At 38.9% G+C, this 17,088-nt stretch overlaps 1 protein-coding gene and 1 pseudogene across 2 annotated transcripts in view; both read left to right on the top strand.

Moving 5' to 3' along the window:
- The first annotated feature begins 488 nt into the window (after positions 1 to 488).
- The window catches only part of GAPT (GRB2 binding adaptor protein, transmembrane), a 36,452-nt gene continuing 19,852 nt past the window's right edge, over positions 489 to 17,088 (top strand). The window contains exons 1-2 of one of the 2 annotated variants that reach the window (XM_027101078.1): positions 489 to 619; positions 16,730 to 16,854. In XM_027101078.1, coding sequence (XP_026956879.1) covers positions 517 to 619; positions 16,730 to 16,854 — 228 coding nt within the window. In that variant the 5' untranslated portion in view covers positions 489 to 516. The remainder of the gene's footprint in view (positions 620 to 16,729; positions 16,855 to 17,088) is intronic. The other variant, XM_027101077.1, reaches the window with a different exon arrangement.
- LOC113617518 (1,2-dihydroxy-3-keto-5-methylthiopentene dioxygenase pseudogene) lies at positions 6,692 to 9,681 on the top strand (annotated as a pseudogene).

Here is a 17,088-nt window from a genome sequence, read left to right as displayed (position 1 = left end):
TTTGAAGTAGAAACCCTAGGGCCGACGCCTGGCTCCGCCCCCACCCGCCCCGCGGCGGGCGGTGCAGTGATCAGAGCCCCGCCGGGTGCTGCGGTCCTCGCAGGTTCCCTCCCGTGCACAGCCCTTCCTCACCGCCCTACAACCTGACGCCTCCGGTGTCAAGGTGTGAGTGTGGCCGGAGCCACTGCACAGTCACGTGAGGCTTCCCGGTGGCCACCTGGAGACCTTCTGGGCTGCCGCCGCCCCCGCAGTTTTACCCCGTTAGCTCCTGTCTAGAGGGGCCCTGCGGGGAGGCCGTGCCCGTGAAAGACAAGGGTCCGCGGAACAGGGTGTTCCGAGCTCCCCGCCGCTTCTGAATGAAGCGGACTTCGGCTGGGGCCGGCCGGCTGACCATGGACAAGTCCCACTTAGGCCCGTGTGGCCTCTGCCCATCACCTTAGAGCAAGCCTTTGTCGGAGGTCAGGCCCTTAACCTTGGAGAGGGAGGCCAGCGCCTTGGGAAGGCTTCGCGTTCAGAATGACCGAAGACGGGGAGCAAAGGCGCCACCTCGTGGAATGTCCCAGAAGTGCAGTTAGTCCGAGTGGGCAGCGGTTAATGACTATATGGGCTTTCTTTGACAGTAAGTGGTTTAAAAGTGCTCCTGGTGCTAACTATGGTTTTACAATCTAAATCATCTATCACTTCTTATTCCGAAGGGGTTATGCGGAATGCGTCGTTTAAAATGGCTCATTAAGCCACGTGGCTGCTCTGGTGCTGGGAGAGTCAATCCTAGGCCTTCCAAGTGGAGAGGATTGGTAGCCTGAGGGAGGAGCATAGCCAAGTGAGCTAAAACATGGCTTAGTTTCCTATTTCCAGATTTTACGATTCAGACTTGCTAACCTGGGACCGCCATTGTTTCTTGTTCTAATGACAGTAGTGCATTTATGTGCAGGGTACCGTGCTTAGTATTTTGAAAAGCCTTATTTAATTCTACATCCATTCTAAGTAGGAAATATTGTTATTCCCATTTTACAGATGAGGAATCTGGGGTTTAACGAATTTAAGTTAACTATTCCCTCTATATATATTTAGTAGAACATCCAAGTTATGTTAATTGGCAATAGACAGATTTTTAAATCCAAGTTAAGATGTGTTAAACAGTTTTTTGATACTAATTTCCAGTGCTATATAGAATACCAGATTAATAACCCCCTGGAAGGTACCTAGAAAACGGTTGGCTCCAGTACAGATACCATCAGGGTAGGCATGGTATCAGTTAATTAAATGTGCATGGTTTCGAAGATTCTGTCTCAAGTGTTTCCCACATAATGTAGAAAGGAGTTTCATTGGCATTACAGAGTAGAAAGGGAAAGTCTTCTGTGACTCCTCCTTTTTGATTCTGTAAGCTGTTCAGGGCAAGCCAAGGCATGTTTCTCATAAAGTGAAAGTAGAATTTACCCCATGATTATCAGGGCTGGAACAGGCGCCTGGTGGTGGATATGAAGAATTACACAATCCTCCTCTTTAAAGATAAACCTAGGGGTGACCTTTGCTCCCCAGATTTATGCAAACTTATTTACTAGCCTGTAGTAGGCTTGCAGGTTTAGAAAATACTACCTAAATTTCCAGAGTTAATTTTACACCTTATCTTTATTTTCTCGGTTGATAATGAACTTTTTAATCTATATCTGTTTATGACTTTCTATGATAAAAGGACTATGAAGAATAATCATGATATTTTTCGTTATTATTTCCATTCTTTGATTATCATATACTATAGTATATCTCTTTACCAAATGTACTTAAGCATTTTATGGACTGTTGAACATGCCATGTGAAATTCAGGTCTATCCTCCAAAACATTTGAGCATTTAATAAAATATTAACATGTATATGTGTTATGGGACCTTCTGTCCAACTATGAAAATCTGATTTTTTGGTTCGTGGTGCCATCGTGTGGACAGAACTAAAATTGTTGTTAGTAGAACAAAAAAGAAAATAAATGTACTTTCCAATGGAGATAAATCTTTAATTACAAAATATTTCTCTGTAGTTCTGTAGATTTAATGTAATTACAAGTGGAATCCCAATATGACTTTTAGTGAAACTTGACAAGCTGATTGCAAACTTTGAAAGTGTAAGTGATCAAAAATAGCAAACTAACTTAAAGAAGAATTAGAAGGGGGAAGGTCTTTCTTTACCAGTTATCACAACTTATAATTAAGCTAGAGCAATTAAGAAAATTTGGTCCTCTCACAGGGATAGACTGACCAATGGAATAAAGAGCCTAGAAATAGATCCACTTATATATGGAACTTTGGTATATGGCAGAGGAAACATGATAGATCATTGAGGAAAGGAAACTATTCAGTAAATGGAAGTAGAAAATTGATTTTTCCATATTAAAAAAAACTGAAATCCGTATCTTACACTGTATTAGTTTTCTAGGGCTACCCTAACAGAATACCACAGACTGGGTGGCTTAAACAACAGAAATTTACTTTCTCACAGTTCTGGGGGCTACAAGTCCAGGATCAAGGTGTGGGCAGGCTTGGTTCCTCCTGAGGCCTTCTCTCTTTGACTGCAGATGGCTGCCTTCTCATCGTGTCCTCACGTGATCATTCCTCTGTGAGAGAGCATCCCTGGTGTCCCCTTGTATGTCCAAATTTCCTGTTATAAGGACAGCAGTTAGACTGGATCAGGGCCCACCCAAATGACCTCATTTAACCTTAATCACCTTTTTAAGGCCCTATCTCTAAATACAGTCATATTCTGAAGTACTGGGGACTAGAGCTTCATTATATGAATTTTGAAGGGAAAGAATTTTTAGCCCATAACACACACCATGTACAAAAAATCTACTTCAGATGGAGTAAGGACTTAAAGAGTAAGAACAAAACAAAATATCAGTAGGAAATATAAGTAACCAACTTGCAGAGCATAGGGTAGGGAAAGATTTTTTTATTGAGATCTAGTTGACATATAATACTGCATTAGTTTTAGGTGTACAGCATTATGATTTGATATATGTATGTGTATATATATATGTGTGTGTGTGTGTGTATATATATATATATATATATACAGTGAAATGGCTAACAGTTTATATCACCACATATAGTTACATATTTTTTCCTTGTGTGATAATAAATTTTAAGATCTACTCTCTCAATAACATTCAAATATACAATACAGTATCGTTAGCTAGAGTCACTATGCTTTACATTACATCCCAGGGACTTACTTATCTTATAATAGGAAGTCTGTACCTTTTGACCCCCTTTACCCATTTTGCCTACCTTCCCTGACTTCTGTTAACCACGGATCTGTTCTCTGTATCTAGAAGTTCAGGTTTTTTTAGATTTCACATATAAATGAGAATATACATTGTCTTTCTCTCATTTCACTTAACATAAATACCTCAGGGTCCATCCATGTTATTGCAAATGGCAGGACTTCCTTCTGTTTTATGGCTAAATCATATTCTATTATGTGTGTGTGTGTGTGTGTGTGTGTGTGTGTGTATGTGTATCAAATGTTTTCTTTATCCATTCATCCGTTGATGGACACTTTGTTTCCATACCTTGGCTGTCATTAATAATGCTGCAGTGAACATGGGAATAGCGATATCTCTTCAAGATTATGATTTCCTTTCCTTTGATTATATACCCAGAAATTGGATTGCTGGATCATATGGTACTTCTATTTTTAATTTTTTGAGGAATCTCCATTCTGTTTTCCATAGTGGTTGCACTAATTTATATTCCCACCGACAGTGCATAAGGGTTCTCTTTTCTCCACATCCTCACCAACACTGTTATTTCTTGTCTCTTTAGTAATAGCCATTCTAGAGAGGTGTGAGATCATATCTCATTGTAGTTTGGATTTGCCTTTCCCTGATGATTACTGATGTTGAGCATCTTTTCATTTACCTGTTGGCCAGTTGTATGTCTTCTTTGGAAAGTATCTATTCAAGTGTTCTAACCATTTTTTTTTTTTTATTGAAGCATAGTTGATTTACAATGTTGTGTTAGTTTCTGGTGTACAGCAAAGTGATTCAGTTATATATATACATATATATAATATATTCTTTTTCATATTATTTTCCATTGTGGTTTATTAGAGGATATTGAATATATACAATTCCCTGTGCTATATGGTGGAACCTTGTTGTTTACCTATTTTATATATATCAATAGTAGTTTGTAGCTGCTAATCCCAAACTCGTAATTTATTCCTCCCTACCCTTTCCCATTTGGTAACCATAAATTTGTTTCCTATGTCTGTGAGTGTGTTTCTGTTTTGTACATAAGTTCATTTGTATCATATTTTAGATTCCACATATAAGTGATGTCATATGATATTTGTCTTTTTCTGACTTACTTCACTTAGTATGATAATCTCTAGGTCCATCCATGTTACTGCAAATGGCATTATTTCATTCTTTTTTATGGCTGAGTAGGATTGCATTGTATATACATACCACATCTTCTTTATCCATCATCTGTCGATGGACATTTTGGTTGTTTCCATGTCTTGGCTATTGTAAATAGTGCTACTGTGAACACTGGGGTGCATGTATCTTTTCAAATTAGAGTTTTCTCTGGAAATATGCCCGGGAATGGGATTGCTGGATCATATGTTTCTACCCATTTTTAATTGGATTGCTTATCTCTTTACAGTTGAGTTGTATGAGTTATTTATTTATTTTGCATATTAACCCCTTATTAGACATATGATTTGAAAACATTTTCTGTCATTATATAGGTTGCCTTTTCATTTTGTTGATGATTTCCTTTGCTGTGCAGAAGCTTTCTTTGTTTGATGTAGTTCCACTTGTTTATTTTTGCTTTTATTGCCTTTGATTTTGTCATCAAGTCCAAAATATCATACCCAAGACTAATGTCAAGGAGCTTATCCCCATATTTTCTTCTGGGAGTTTTATGGTTTCAGATCTTGAACCTGTTTTGTGTTGATTTTTGTGTATGGCATAAAGATAATGGTCCGGTTTCATTCTTTTGCATGCGGCTGTCCAGTTTTCCCAGCACCATTTATTGAAGAGACTATCCTTTATATATGTCCAAAAATATATTATGGGGAAAGGATAGCCTGTTCAATAAAGGCAAAGATTTTCAACATGCAAAATCCATTAACCATATAACAGGAGATTGATAAATTTGGCTAAATTAAAATTAAGAAATTTGATTCATCAAAAGACACCTTAAAGTTGGGGAATCCCCTGGCAGTCCAGTGGTTAGGGCTCCACACTTCCTCTGCAGGGGCACAGGTTCAATCCCCGGTGGGGGAACTATGATCCCCCATTACATGCGGTGCAGCCAAAACAAAAGATACCTTAAAGTAAAAAGGCTGGACAGCCTCTTCAATAAGTGGTGCTGGGAAAACTGGACAGACACATGTAAAAGAATGAGATTAGATCGCGCTCCCTAACACCATACATAAAAATAAGCTCAAAATGGATTAAAGACCTAAATGTAAGGCCAGAAACTATCAAACTCTTAGAGGAAAACATAGGCAGAACACTCTATGACATAAATCACAGCAAGGTCCTTTTTGACCCACCTCCTAGAGAAATGAAATAAAAACAAAAATAAACAAATGGGACCTAATGAAACTTCAAAGCTTTTGCACAGCAAAGGAAACCATAAACAAGACCAAAAGACAATCCTCAGAATGGGAGAAAATATTTGCAAATGAAGCAACTGACGAAGGATTAATCTCCAAAATTTACAAGCAGCTCATGCAGCTCAACAACACAAAAACAAACAACCCAATCCAAAAATGGACAGAAGACCTAAATAGACATTTCTCCAAAGAAGATATACAGATTGCCAACAAACACATGAAAGAATGCTCAACATCACTAATCATTAGGGAAATGCAAATCAAAACTACAATGAGATATCATCTCACACCAGTCAGAATGGCCATCATCAAAAAATCTAGAAACAATAAATGCTGGAGAGGGTGTGCAGAAAAGGGAACACTCTTGCACTGCTGGTGGGAATGTGAATTGGTACAGCCACTATGGAGAACAGTATGGAGGTTCCTTAAAAAACTACAAATAGAACTACCATATGACCCAGCAATCCCACTACTGGGCATACACCCTGAGAAAACCATAATTCAAAAAGAGTCGTGTACGAAAATGTTCATTGCAGCTCTATTTGCAATAGCCAGGAGATGGAAACAACCTAAGTGTCCATCATCGGATGAATGGATAAAGAAGATGTGGCACATATATACAATGGAATATTACTCAGCCATAAAAAGAAACGAAATTGAGCTATTTGTAATGAGGTGGATGGACCTAGAGTCTGTCATACAGAGTGAAGTAAGTGAGAAAGAGAAAGACAAATACCGTATGCTAACACATATATATGGAATTTAAGGAAAAAAAAATGTCATGAAGAACCTAGGGGTGGGACGGGAATAAAGACACAGACCTACTAGAGAATGGACTTGAGGATATGGGGAGGGGGAAGGGTAAGCTGTGACGGCGTGAGAGAGTGGCATGGACATATATACACTACCAAATGTAAAATCAATAGCTAGTGGGAAGCAGCCGCATAGCACAGGGAGATCAGCTCTGTGCTTTGTGACAACCTAGAGGGGTGGCATAGGGAGGGTGGGAGGGAGGGAGATGCAAGAAGGAAGAGATATGTATAACTGATTCACTTTGTTGTCGAGCAGAAACTAACACACCATTGTAAAGCAATTATACTCCAATAAAGATGTTTAAAAAATAAGTAAATAAATAAAAATAAAGTAAAAAGGCTATAAGTTGGTAGAGACATTCGCATGCATATAACTAACAAAGAAATATATAGGAGTCCTACATATATATTGGTAAGGAAAATGACCCAACATAAAAATAAGTAAAAGATATAAACAAGCATTTCATAAAAAAGGAACTACTTATAGCCAATAAATGAGTTTCTCATAGTTATTAATAATTAGGGAAATATATATCAAGACCAGTTAAACTCATTCAATAGGTAAAAGTTAGGAAGTCTGAGCACATCAAGTGTTGGAAAAGAGGTCAACAATTTGCGTGTACAGTTTTGCTAAGAGAGTGAATTGATTATTCTTGCATCCTACAACCCAGCAAGAGAAATGCTTGCACATATGTACCGGGAGACATATACAAGTATAGTCATGACAGTACTTTTAGTAATTGCAAAAAAAAAAGAAAAAAGAAAAAGAAAAACCATACAAACCAAATGCCCATAAGATAGGAGAATGGATAAATATATAGTGGTACATACACATAATGGGATATTATGTGAAAATCAATGAATTACACATTTCCATATCAGTATGAATAAATCTTAATGTTTGGTTTTTAAAAGGGCAAGTTGAAGATTACTCTTTTTATAAAATTCAAGAGCTAAACCTACATATTTTGTTTATACATATATATGTATTGATTTAAAATTCTATTTTTTTAAAATGTGGAAATGTTAAACAGAACATTTAGAGCAATGATTACCAGGTATGAGGCAAGGAGTGTAAGAGAGGGAAAGAACATGCAGGTCTGTATAAGTTATTGCCCATGATCGGTTTTTCGATTGGATTATAAACTCAAACAAGACGTGTATACCTGGGGAGACCAATGATAACTATGTCACGAGCCAAGGAATATGGTTAGGCCAATTATGAGTACCTTACATCCAGGTTAAAAAAAAAATACATACTTCTAACCAGCATGATTTGAGGGAAGTGAAACAATGGGAAGAACATTCCGATATATGTATGCATTGCCAGGAGGCTACAGGGGCTAGGCTGGCCATGGTACGTCTCCACTGAAATATCCTGAGCGTCTAAGGAAGGTGAAAAGAGACCAAACCTCGTTTTATATTTGTCACAATATATCTAATTGATTGGATATTTAAATTTAAGGCCTAACTCTTTGAAAAGCAACTTAATGAATATAAAATAAAAGGTTAATTTTAAGATTTAAATTTAAATATTAGGCGTGGCGGCCCGTGCAGGTCCGGGGTCAGGCAGCCGCGCCCCCGGCCCAGCCATGGTGCAGTCCTGGTACATGGACGAGTCACCGGTGACCCGCGGTGGCCCCACGGCGCAGAGCCCGCGCGCCCGGTCCGCCTGGAGCGGCTGCACGGGCTCGGCGTCCTTTACTGGACGCTGGATGCTGACAAAGATGAGAATGATCCAGAATTAGAAAAGATCCGAAAAGAGAAAAACTACTCCTGGATGGACACAATAACCACATGCAAAGACAAACTACCAAATTATGAAGAAAAGATGAAGATGTTTTACGAGGAGCATTTATACCTGGATGACGAGATTCGCTACCTCCTGGACGGCAGTGGGTACTTTGACGTGAGGGATAAAGAGGACAGGTGGATCCGGATCTTCATGGGGAAAGGAGACATGATCACTCTCCCCGCCGGGATATACCACCACCGCTTCACACTGGACGAGAAGAACTACGTGAAGGCCATGCAGCTGTTTGTGGGAGACCCAGTGTGGACGGCGTACAGCCGGCCGGCTGACCACTTCGAGGCCCGTGGGCAGTATTGAGTTTCTGGCACAGATGGCCTAGCGGTGCCCTGGGGCCTCGGGCACCCGAAAGTCCGGGACATGATAGCAGCAGAAAATCTGTCCTATTCTCCTTGCTTTTGTGTCGTGGACTTGAGGCTAGGTGAGCTTTCCTCTGCAAGATTGTTTGATCAGAATACGTTTTAATGGAAGTAGCTGTAGAACCGGTTGGTACATGGAAGCACCTGTGGAAATCTGGGCAAATCCGTTCATTTTCTCTAATTCAGGACCAGTGGTCAGTGGCCCTGTATCAGCTCGTGCCTTCAGCTGTGACCGAGTGAGTTTCAACTCCCCAAATGCAGCCACTTAGCTGCCCCATCTGAACCTGATTCTTGGACTTTAAGCAGGTACCAAACGAGGCCATGCCTGCCTTGTGCGGAGGAGTGATAGTGGATGACAGGACTGGGCAGAGAGAAGCAGCTTTTCTTCCAAAACATGGGAGGAAGCTGGGTGGGGGAGGGGTGCCGTGGGGGATGAGCTGGCGAGTTAGGGGGGCCCTCACTTGATTATGCCACTTTCTTCTTCAAAATAGAGCAGCTGCCTTAACGTTAATAAATAAATACTAAATATGTTAAATACCTTTTATGTTACATTCATTTTGACATACAGGCATTTTGTAAGTGAATAAAACTCTGTGGTAAATCCTGCCAGTAATCTTTGATGAAGGTTTATATTATACATTTATCAAAATAGTTGACCAAACTTTTATTCATTCATCTGTCTGTCTACCTGTCTACCTACCTAACTACCCATCCACCTGTTTCCTGGACATGATAATAACAGTATTTGAGAGCAACTCCCCTTTCCCTTCATTCACTGTTGCAGACTGAAACTACTAATTTATTGCAGTGGACATAGATCTCCCTCTACTGGTACAAAATGATAATGCCAATCAATCCTATAAAGTTTTTAAGGTTATTTAAAATGCAGCTATTCCTTTAAGTCATACCCACCATTCCATTGCCTTCTGTAGCATCAGCATAAAAAGTAATCTCACTTTTGAATCTATCTTAAACGCCACACTTATTTTCTAAAGCCAAATTATATAAATTTTTATAAATAAAAACAAATTATTAAGTGAATATAACACAAACAAAAACAAGGCAAAGGTGTTTTAGCTTTTCCTCATTCTTGGAAGTAAAAACATTTTGTTTCATTGAAATCTTAAACAAAAAATTTTTTTGCAATTTTACTTTATTTATTTTTTATACAGCAGGTTCTTATTAGTTATCCATTTTATACCTATTAGTGTATACATGTCAGTCCCAATCTCCCAATTGATCACACCACCACCCCGGCCCCAGCCACTTTCCCCCCTTGGTGTCCATACAGTTGTTCTCTACATCTGTGTCTCTATTTCTGCCCTGCAAACCGGTTCATCTGTACCATTTTTCTAGGTTCCACATATATGCGTTAATATATGATATTTGTTTTACTCTTTCTAACTTACTTCACTCTGTATGACAGTCTCTAGATCCATCCATGTCTCTATAAATGACCCAATTTCGTTCCGTTTTATGGCTGAGTAGTATTCCATTCTATATGTGTACCACATCTTCTTTATCCATTCGTCTGTTGATAGGCATTTAAGTTGCTTCCATGACCTGGCTATTATAAATAGTGCTGCAATGAACATTGGGGTGCATGTGTCTTTTTGAATTATGGTTTTCTCTGGGTGTATGGCCAGTAGTGGGATTGCTGGGTCATATGGTAATTCTATTTTTAGTTTTTTAAGGAACCTCCGTACTGTTCTCCATAGTGGCTGTATCAATTTATATTCCCACCAATACTGCAAGAGTGTTCCCTTTTCTCCACACCCTCTCCAGCATTTGTTGTTTGTAGATTTTCTGATGATGCCCATTCTAACTAGTGTGAGGTAATACCTCATTGTAGTTTTGATTTGCATTTCTCTAATAATTAGTGATGTTGAGCAGATTTTCATGTGCTTCTTGGCCATCTGCCTGTCTTCTTTGGAGAAATGTCTATTCAGGTCTTCTGTCCATTTTTGGATTGGGTTGTTTTTTAGTATTGAGCTGCATGAGCTGTTTATATATTTTGGAGATTAATCCTTTGTCCGTTGATTCATTTGCAAATAGTTTCTGCCATTCTGAGGGTTGTCTTTTCATCTTGTTTGTAGTTTCCTTAGCTTTGCAAAAGCTTTGAAGTTTCATTAGGTTCCATTTGTTTATTTTTGTTTTTATTTCCGTTACTCTAGGAGGTTGATCAAAAAAAATCTTGCTGTGATTTATGTCAAAGAATGTTCTTCCTATGTTTTCCTCTAAGAGTTTTGTAGTGTCCAGTCTTACATTTAGATCTCTAATCCATTTTGAGTTTATTTTTGTGTGGTGTTAGGGAGTGTTCTAATTTCACTCTTTTACATGTAGCTATCCAGTTTTCCCAGCACCACTTATTGAAGAGACTGTCTTTTCTCCATTGTATATCCTTGCCTCCTTTGTCATAGATTAGTTGACCATAGGTGCGTGGGTTTATCTCTGGGCTTTTTATCCTGTTCCATTGATCTATATTTCTGTTTTTGTGCCAGTACCATACTGTCTTGATTACTGTAGCTTTGTAGTATAGTCTGAAGTCCAGGAGCCTGATTCCTCCAGCTCTGTTTTTTTCCCTCAAGACTACTTTGGCTATTTGGGGTCTTTTGTATCTCCATACAAATTTTAAGATTTCCTTAGGGTGAAACAGGAAAGGAAAATAATTATACTTTTATAGTCTCAAATGTGAATAGGGCATAAAATTTCTGGAAAGATTAATAGGAAACTAATAACAATAAAGGTTTTCTCCATTTACTTGTTTATACATTTATTTTTGCGGGTGGGTTATTTACTTTTCTGATCATTTTTTTATAGGTTTTAGTGTTTGGACCAGGAGGGTAGATTACCTATTTTAAAATATGTAAAAATATTTTTATGACAGGATTTAGCTCCTCAAAGAGGGCTTTTTGGTCTACACTCCCTCTGTTACTGTCAATCAGCTGATCAAGATTTCTGATGTGTACCCTGCTTTGTATTATTTAATTGTTTGGTGGTTATTTTTCTTCCCCACAGGTGTGAAAGCTCCATGAGGGCAAGTTCATTACTATCTTCAGTGCTGTGTTCCCTGTGTCTACAACAGTACATGGTACAGAGTAGGAAATCAATTATTTTTTGGATAAATCAATTTATAATTATAAAACAGTTGAGGAGACTAGACACATTCTAGATTTGGTCTTGCATAAATTACTGAACCTCTCTGTGCCACAGTTAACATGGGGATTACAATATTGTATAAGGTGGTTGTGATTAAATAATACAATGCCTAGAATGTGTTTAGAGTAGTGCTTGACATATAGGAAGAGATCAATAATGTTAGTTACTATTTAATATTCAGGAGAAAGGAAGGGGCAAGACAAAGAACTAGCAAGGGCAACAGGGATGGACAAAGAGAAGTTTAACCCAAGGCCTAGTGGAAAGATCTTCTCTCCAGCATCTGGTTTACTGAAAGGAGTTGAACAAAAATAAATGGAACTAACAAGGAGAAAGAGTGAGCAAATAAGCACTGTTTTTGTTTGCCTTTTTGCTTTGTTTTTGGCTTGGGTAAGTGGAAAGAGAGAGGAGAAGCATCTAGGAGGTTGTTACCACCAGCCAAGGGAGAAGATGTCCCAGCTCTGGACCCGGAACGTGATGGAGGCTGCAGCTTAGCTGTTCTGAGGGCTGGGAGGGGCTGGTGTGCTTCTCTCAGTGGCTGCCTAGGCAGTCCCAGTGGGACGGGCTTCTTCAGCTCTGCTCCAGGAGGCCAGCCCCGGCAAACAGTCTGGTGCCCGGAGCGGCCGTGTGCGTAGGAAGCGACCTGCTCCTCTTGAGAAGTCCCAAGCCCACTTCGTCCAAACACCTCTCCACACCACCTCCCACCGTGGCTCCCACACCCACACCTAACTCAGCTTTTGCGAATTCAGGGGTGCAAAGAGCAAGGCTGACTCTGGGGACTCAGTGTGGTGCCTGCAACCCAGGACCTCCAACCACTGGGGTAGGAGCGAAGCCCTGGCAGAGGAGGAGGGATCCGGGCCACTGGCGTCTCACTGTGGAGCTGCAGTGACAGGTTGGCAGCACAGAGCATATGTTTGTTTAACATAATTGTGCAAAACAATCAAACATATAGAATTGTAAAAAAAAAAAAAAAAGGCACAGTGAATGCCCATACATCCAGCACCACATTCAGCGGCTGTTTACACATATTCCCCCCACTCTCTTGCTTGCCATTTAAAAGTATGTTGTAGACATCATAACATGCTATCCTTAAATACTGCAGCATGTATCTCTTAAAATGAGGAAATTCTCATATAGAGCTGTAACTCTTTTATTGCACCTTGCAAAATAAACAATAATCCTTCATATCTAATACCTAGCTCACATCCACGTTTTCCCACTTGTTGCGCAGATGCATTTTATAGCTGATTTGGTTCAAACTAAGAGCCAATCAAGGACCACAGACTGCATTCTGTTATGACTCCTAACTCAATAAATCTGCAAGTCAGTCCTTCTTTTGGCTTTTTGAAGAGACCGGGCTAGATGTCTTGTAAAATGTCTGTTTTCTGGATTTGTTTTATTTTTTTCCTAAACGTTTCATTTAACATATTCCTTTGTCTGTATTTCCTTTAAACTTGAAGTTAGAAATGCAGACTGATTTAGATTGGGGCTGAGCATGTTGTAGTAAGAATGCGTCCTAGAGAACACCGTATAATGCCCATGTGTCCCATCAGGAGGCAAGTGGTGTCGTGCCGCCATTCCTGATAGCCACTCTGCTCTCCGAGTTAAGATGCTGGCAGCCAGATCTCACCATCATAAAGCTGCAGGGAATCTGGGGGCAATGTAGGAAAATTTTTCCATCAGCCATTCACCTAATGATTCGATCCCACTTTGGTGATTCTTAATAGAACCAGTTATATCATTCATGGTTGCAGAATGGTGATTTTCTGATAGTGTCCATTCTTTCTACATTTATTAGTTGCTATTCCATAAAAAATATTTTCTCATCACCAGAGCCTCGGAGGATGGGGGCAAAGGGAATTGGATGCAGGTAGTCAAAAGGTATGAACTTCCTGTTATAAGATAAATTAGTAGGGATGTCATATACAACATGATGACTATAGTTAACACTGCAGTATGATATATAGGAAAGTTCAGAGAGTAGATTCTAAGCATTCTCATCACAAGGAAAATTGTTTTTCTTTTATTTTTGTATCTATATGAGATGATGGATGTTAATTTAACTTAGTGTGGTAATCATTTCACAATATATGTAAGTCAAATCGTTATGTTGTACAGCTTAATCTTATACAGTTCTGTATGTCAATTATATCCCAGCAAAACTGGAAAAAAGTTTCCTTATCAACTGGGGTTATATTGTTATATAAGAAAGAGTAAGAAGAGTAAATTAATGCGTTCCCTTTAATTACCAATTTTCAGAATAAGGATTCCAGTGTGGGCGAGGAAGTTTGTTTGCATGCTTACTTTTTTTTTTAATACAACTGTGGTTTCATGAATTTTTTATGTCTCAAGTGTATTAATCAATTATATTCGCCTTTTTCAAAAATGTAGGCCCATTCAGACAGCAGAGGTAGGAAATACATTTTTTTAAATCAGGAGTTTAAATTGACATTTGTCAATTCAAATTTGACTTATAGGGTTTTATCTAATTCCTTAGATTTTATACTTCCCCTCTTAAAATGAAAATTTTATTTTATAGTGGCATAATCATTTATTTGCTTTAGCTCTATAGTATACATAAAATGACTTCCAAATAACAATACCAATATTACTATTAACAGTAAAACCACTGAATTTGAAGCTCTTTTTGACCTTAGAGTATATCTTTCCAAAGGTTTACAGCAAGAATACAATATTCTAGAGTGATCTAACGTAATTATTTCCTCTGTCTGGTTATGTTAAATTCTGATATACAGTTAGTATCTTTCCTTTTAAAATATTTTCAATTTTAGGGATTACTTTTTTTAAAATGTGTAAAATATTTACATGATTCAAAAGTCAAAATTTCATAAAAGTATACTCCAAGAGGTCTTGCTTCCATTTCTGTTCATTTAATACTGTTTATGTCCCAACGCCCATCCCTAACCAGTAGATATTTTCATTAGTGTTGGGTTTGCCTTACAGAGTTTCCTTCTGAAAATATAAGTGGATATGTCTGCCTATCTATATCTACCTATCTACTTATCTATATATATGCATAATATATTCATATTCAAATACTTTTATTTCTCTTTCTTTCTCACACAAAATGTAACATAACCAGTCCTCACTCTGAATCTGCATGAGACTCATTGAATCACCCAGCATCTGGGCAGACAGAAGAGCCTGCTGGAAGATTGTGATTTTTGCCTTTGTCCAGTGCAAGTTCTAGCCAGAGACAATTAGGTTGTTGGTGATACATGTGAATTTTATCTCAGGCTTGGGGTAGTTGAAGAAACACCTTCACACAAAATTTTTAAATTTTAAATAGACTTTATTGTCATGCTGATGTGAAAATCTCTAGTTAAATGTGAGATCTTCAAGTAGAAGCATCTGGCTGGTGTTTCTGAATGTAAAAAGAGATCAATAAGATTTCTGAGTCATCCACCTAGGGGTGATGATTGGATTTGTGAGAATGAGTCAATTCTCCAAGAGAAAAAAATACAGAGAAAGTAACAAGTAACTAATTTTGTAGAAAAGTCAATTCAAATGAGGATATGCATATATTGGAATGTTTCAAGGAGTGCTGGGGCACACAGATAGTTTCAAAGAAGTCAATTTACGAATTCCCAGCTGTTACATGAACTCTTTCCTGAAACTCATCTACCTGTGAAGTACCCCGTCTGTTTGTTCTCCTTTCCCAATTTCTCTTTCACAACTGCCCTTCTCTCATTTTACAGTAGGAGAGCATGCCTCTCATCTGTGCGTCCATCCATCCATCTATCCATCTATCCAGAATTTTACTCTTGTGCATTTCCTCCAGGTGTAAATGTTACTGAACCAGGTTCGTTTGCTCGACACATGGCAAGCCAAATGCTGAGACATTGAGGTTGGCAGCAGGTAAAGGGTTTATTCACAAGGCAGCCAAGTGAGGAGACAGGAGAACAAGTCTCAGATTTGCCTCCCAAAGGTGAGGGGCTCAGGATATTTATAGGATAGAGAAGCAGAGTGGTCTTAGTTGTGGGGAAAGGAGATTGGAAGTAGGAAAAAGGTGAGGTAATCAGTGTTCTGTGCAGGCATATCTGAGTTACATGCTTCTTCATGGGATGCATGATCAGAAAATGGCAGTGTTAGCGAGATCTGAGGGTGGAGTTTTTGGCCCTCTGACATCAAAAGGTCATCTGTGGGACACTCATGCAGGCCCAGTTGGAGGGTCAGTGGTCCCAAACAGCCTTAACCAGCTTGAACTTGAACTAAACAAATACTCCAAGTTCCTAAAAAACAAACTTAAGCAACCATTACCATAGCGACCCATACGTTAGAAGTATTATCTATAAAGGCAGTTAAAGGAGGCTTGCAGTATATTGTCTAGGCTACCTGAAGTTTGGAGGGTAGGCAATTTGCAGGAACAATTAAAGGGAGCTTAGTCAATGAAGACAGGTTACAGGGTATCATTTATTAAGCAAGTTATAGTTTAAGGGATCCTAATTAATGACTGTCCTCAGTTTCATAAATACCTTTGGAGTATTGTTCCGCAGAACAAAGGGAAAGTTTGAGACTGCAGAGCTTCTGCAAGAAGCTTCCTCCAAGTGGCAAACTTGTGGCAAGACCTCATGCCTCATCATTTCTTTTCTTTTTCCTTTTTTACTTCTTTCTTTTCTGTGTCGAAGACTTAGAATTTAGAAGCAAGATGGTTGACACAGAGACAGGTTTTAACACATTTATTTGAGTTGGAACACAAAGTCAATTTTTTGATTGATTTGTTTGGCAGTGAAGACTGTGTTTGCCAATTAAATTATATAGTGGAAGTTTTCCATAAACTGAAGGTGCAACTCCATAGTTTTGTCAAAAATGTATTAGAGGCACATATACAATATTCACTGTGTCACATATTGTATTCCTTGTGACCCTTAATCTTATGAAAAAATTTACATATCAACTTAAAAATGTGTGAGGTGGTACATAATTTTCAACGTTATTTTATTATGGAGTACAGGGACCAAAACATTTGAAGTCCTGTGAGTTAGAGGACCTGAAGAGACAGAAAAGGACCAGAAAAAGTCAGGGGCAAGGAGGAGAACCAGAAGAGACGGCAGAAGAGACTCCAGTCCAGGAGGTAAGTATGATGGCAAAAAAGAGGGGTAATGAGAAGCGCTAAACATTGCAGAAGGGTTAAGGAGAATAACAACTGGATACAAATCTTTGTGAATGCAGTTTCTGCAGGTGGGATAGAGTTAATAGTCTGTTTAGATCATTCAAAAAGTTGGGCAGGGCTTCCCTGGTGGCGCAGTGGTTGAGAGTCCGCCTGTCGATGCAGGGGACACAGGTTCGTGCCCCGGTCCGGGAAGAT

The sequence above is a fragment of the Aethalodelphis obliquidens genome, unplaced genomic scaffold (genome assembly GCF_003676395.1).
Source record: "Aethalodelphis obliquidens isolate GAN/ISIS:26980383/991018 unplaced genomic scaffold, ASM367639v1 scaffold4, whole genome shotgun sequence".
Classification (NCBI taxonomy): Eukaryota; Metazoa; Chordata; class Mammalia; order Artiodactyla; family Delphinidae; genus Aethalodelphis; species Aethalodelphis obliquidens.
The sequence above is the reverse complement of the archived record's forward strand: the minus strand, read 5'-3'. Positions and strand labels throughout refer to the sequence as shown.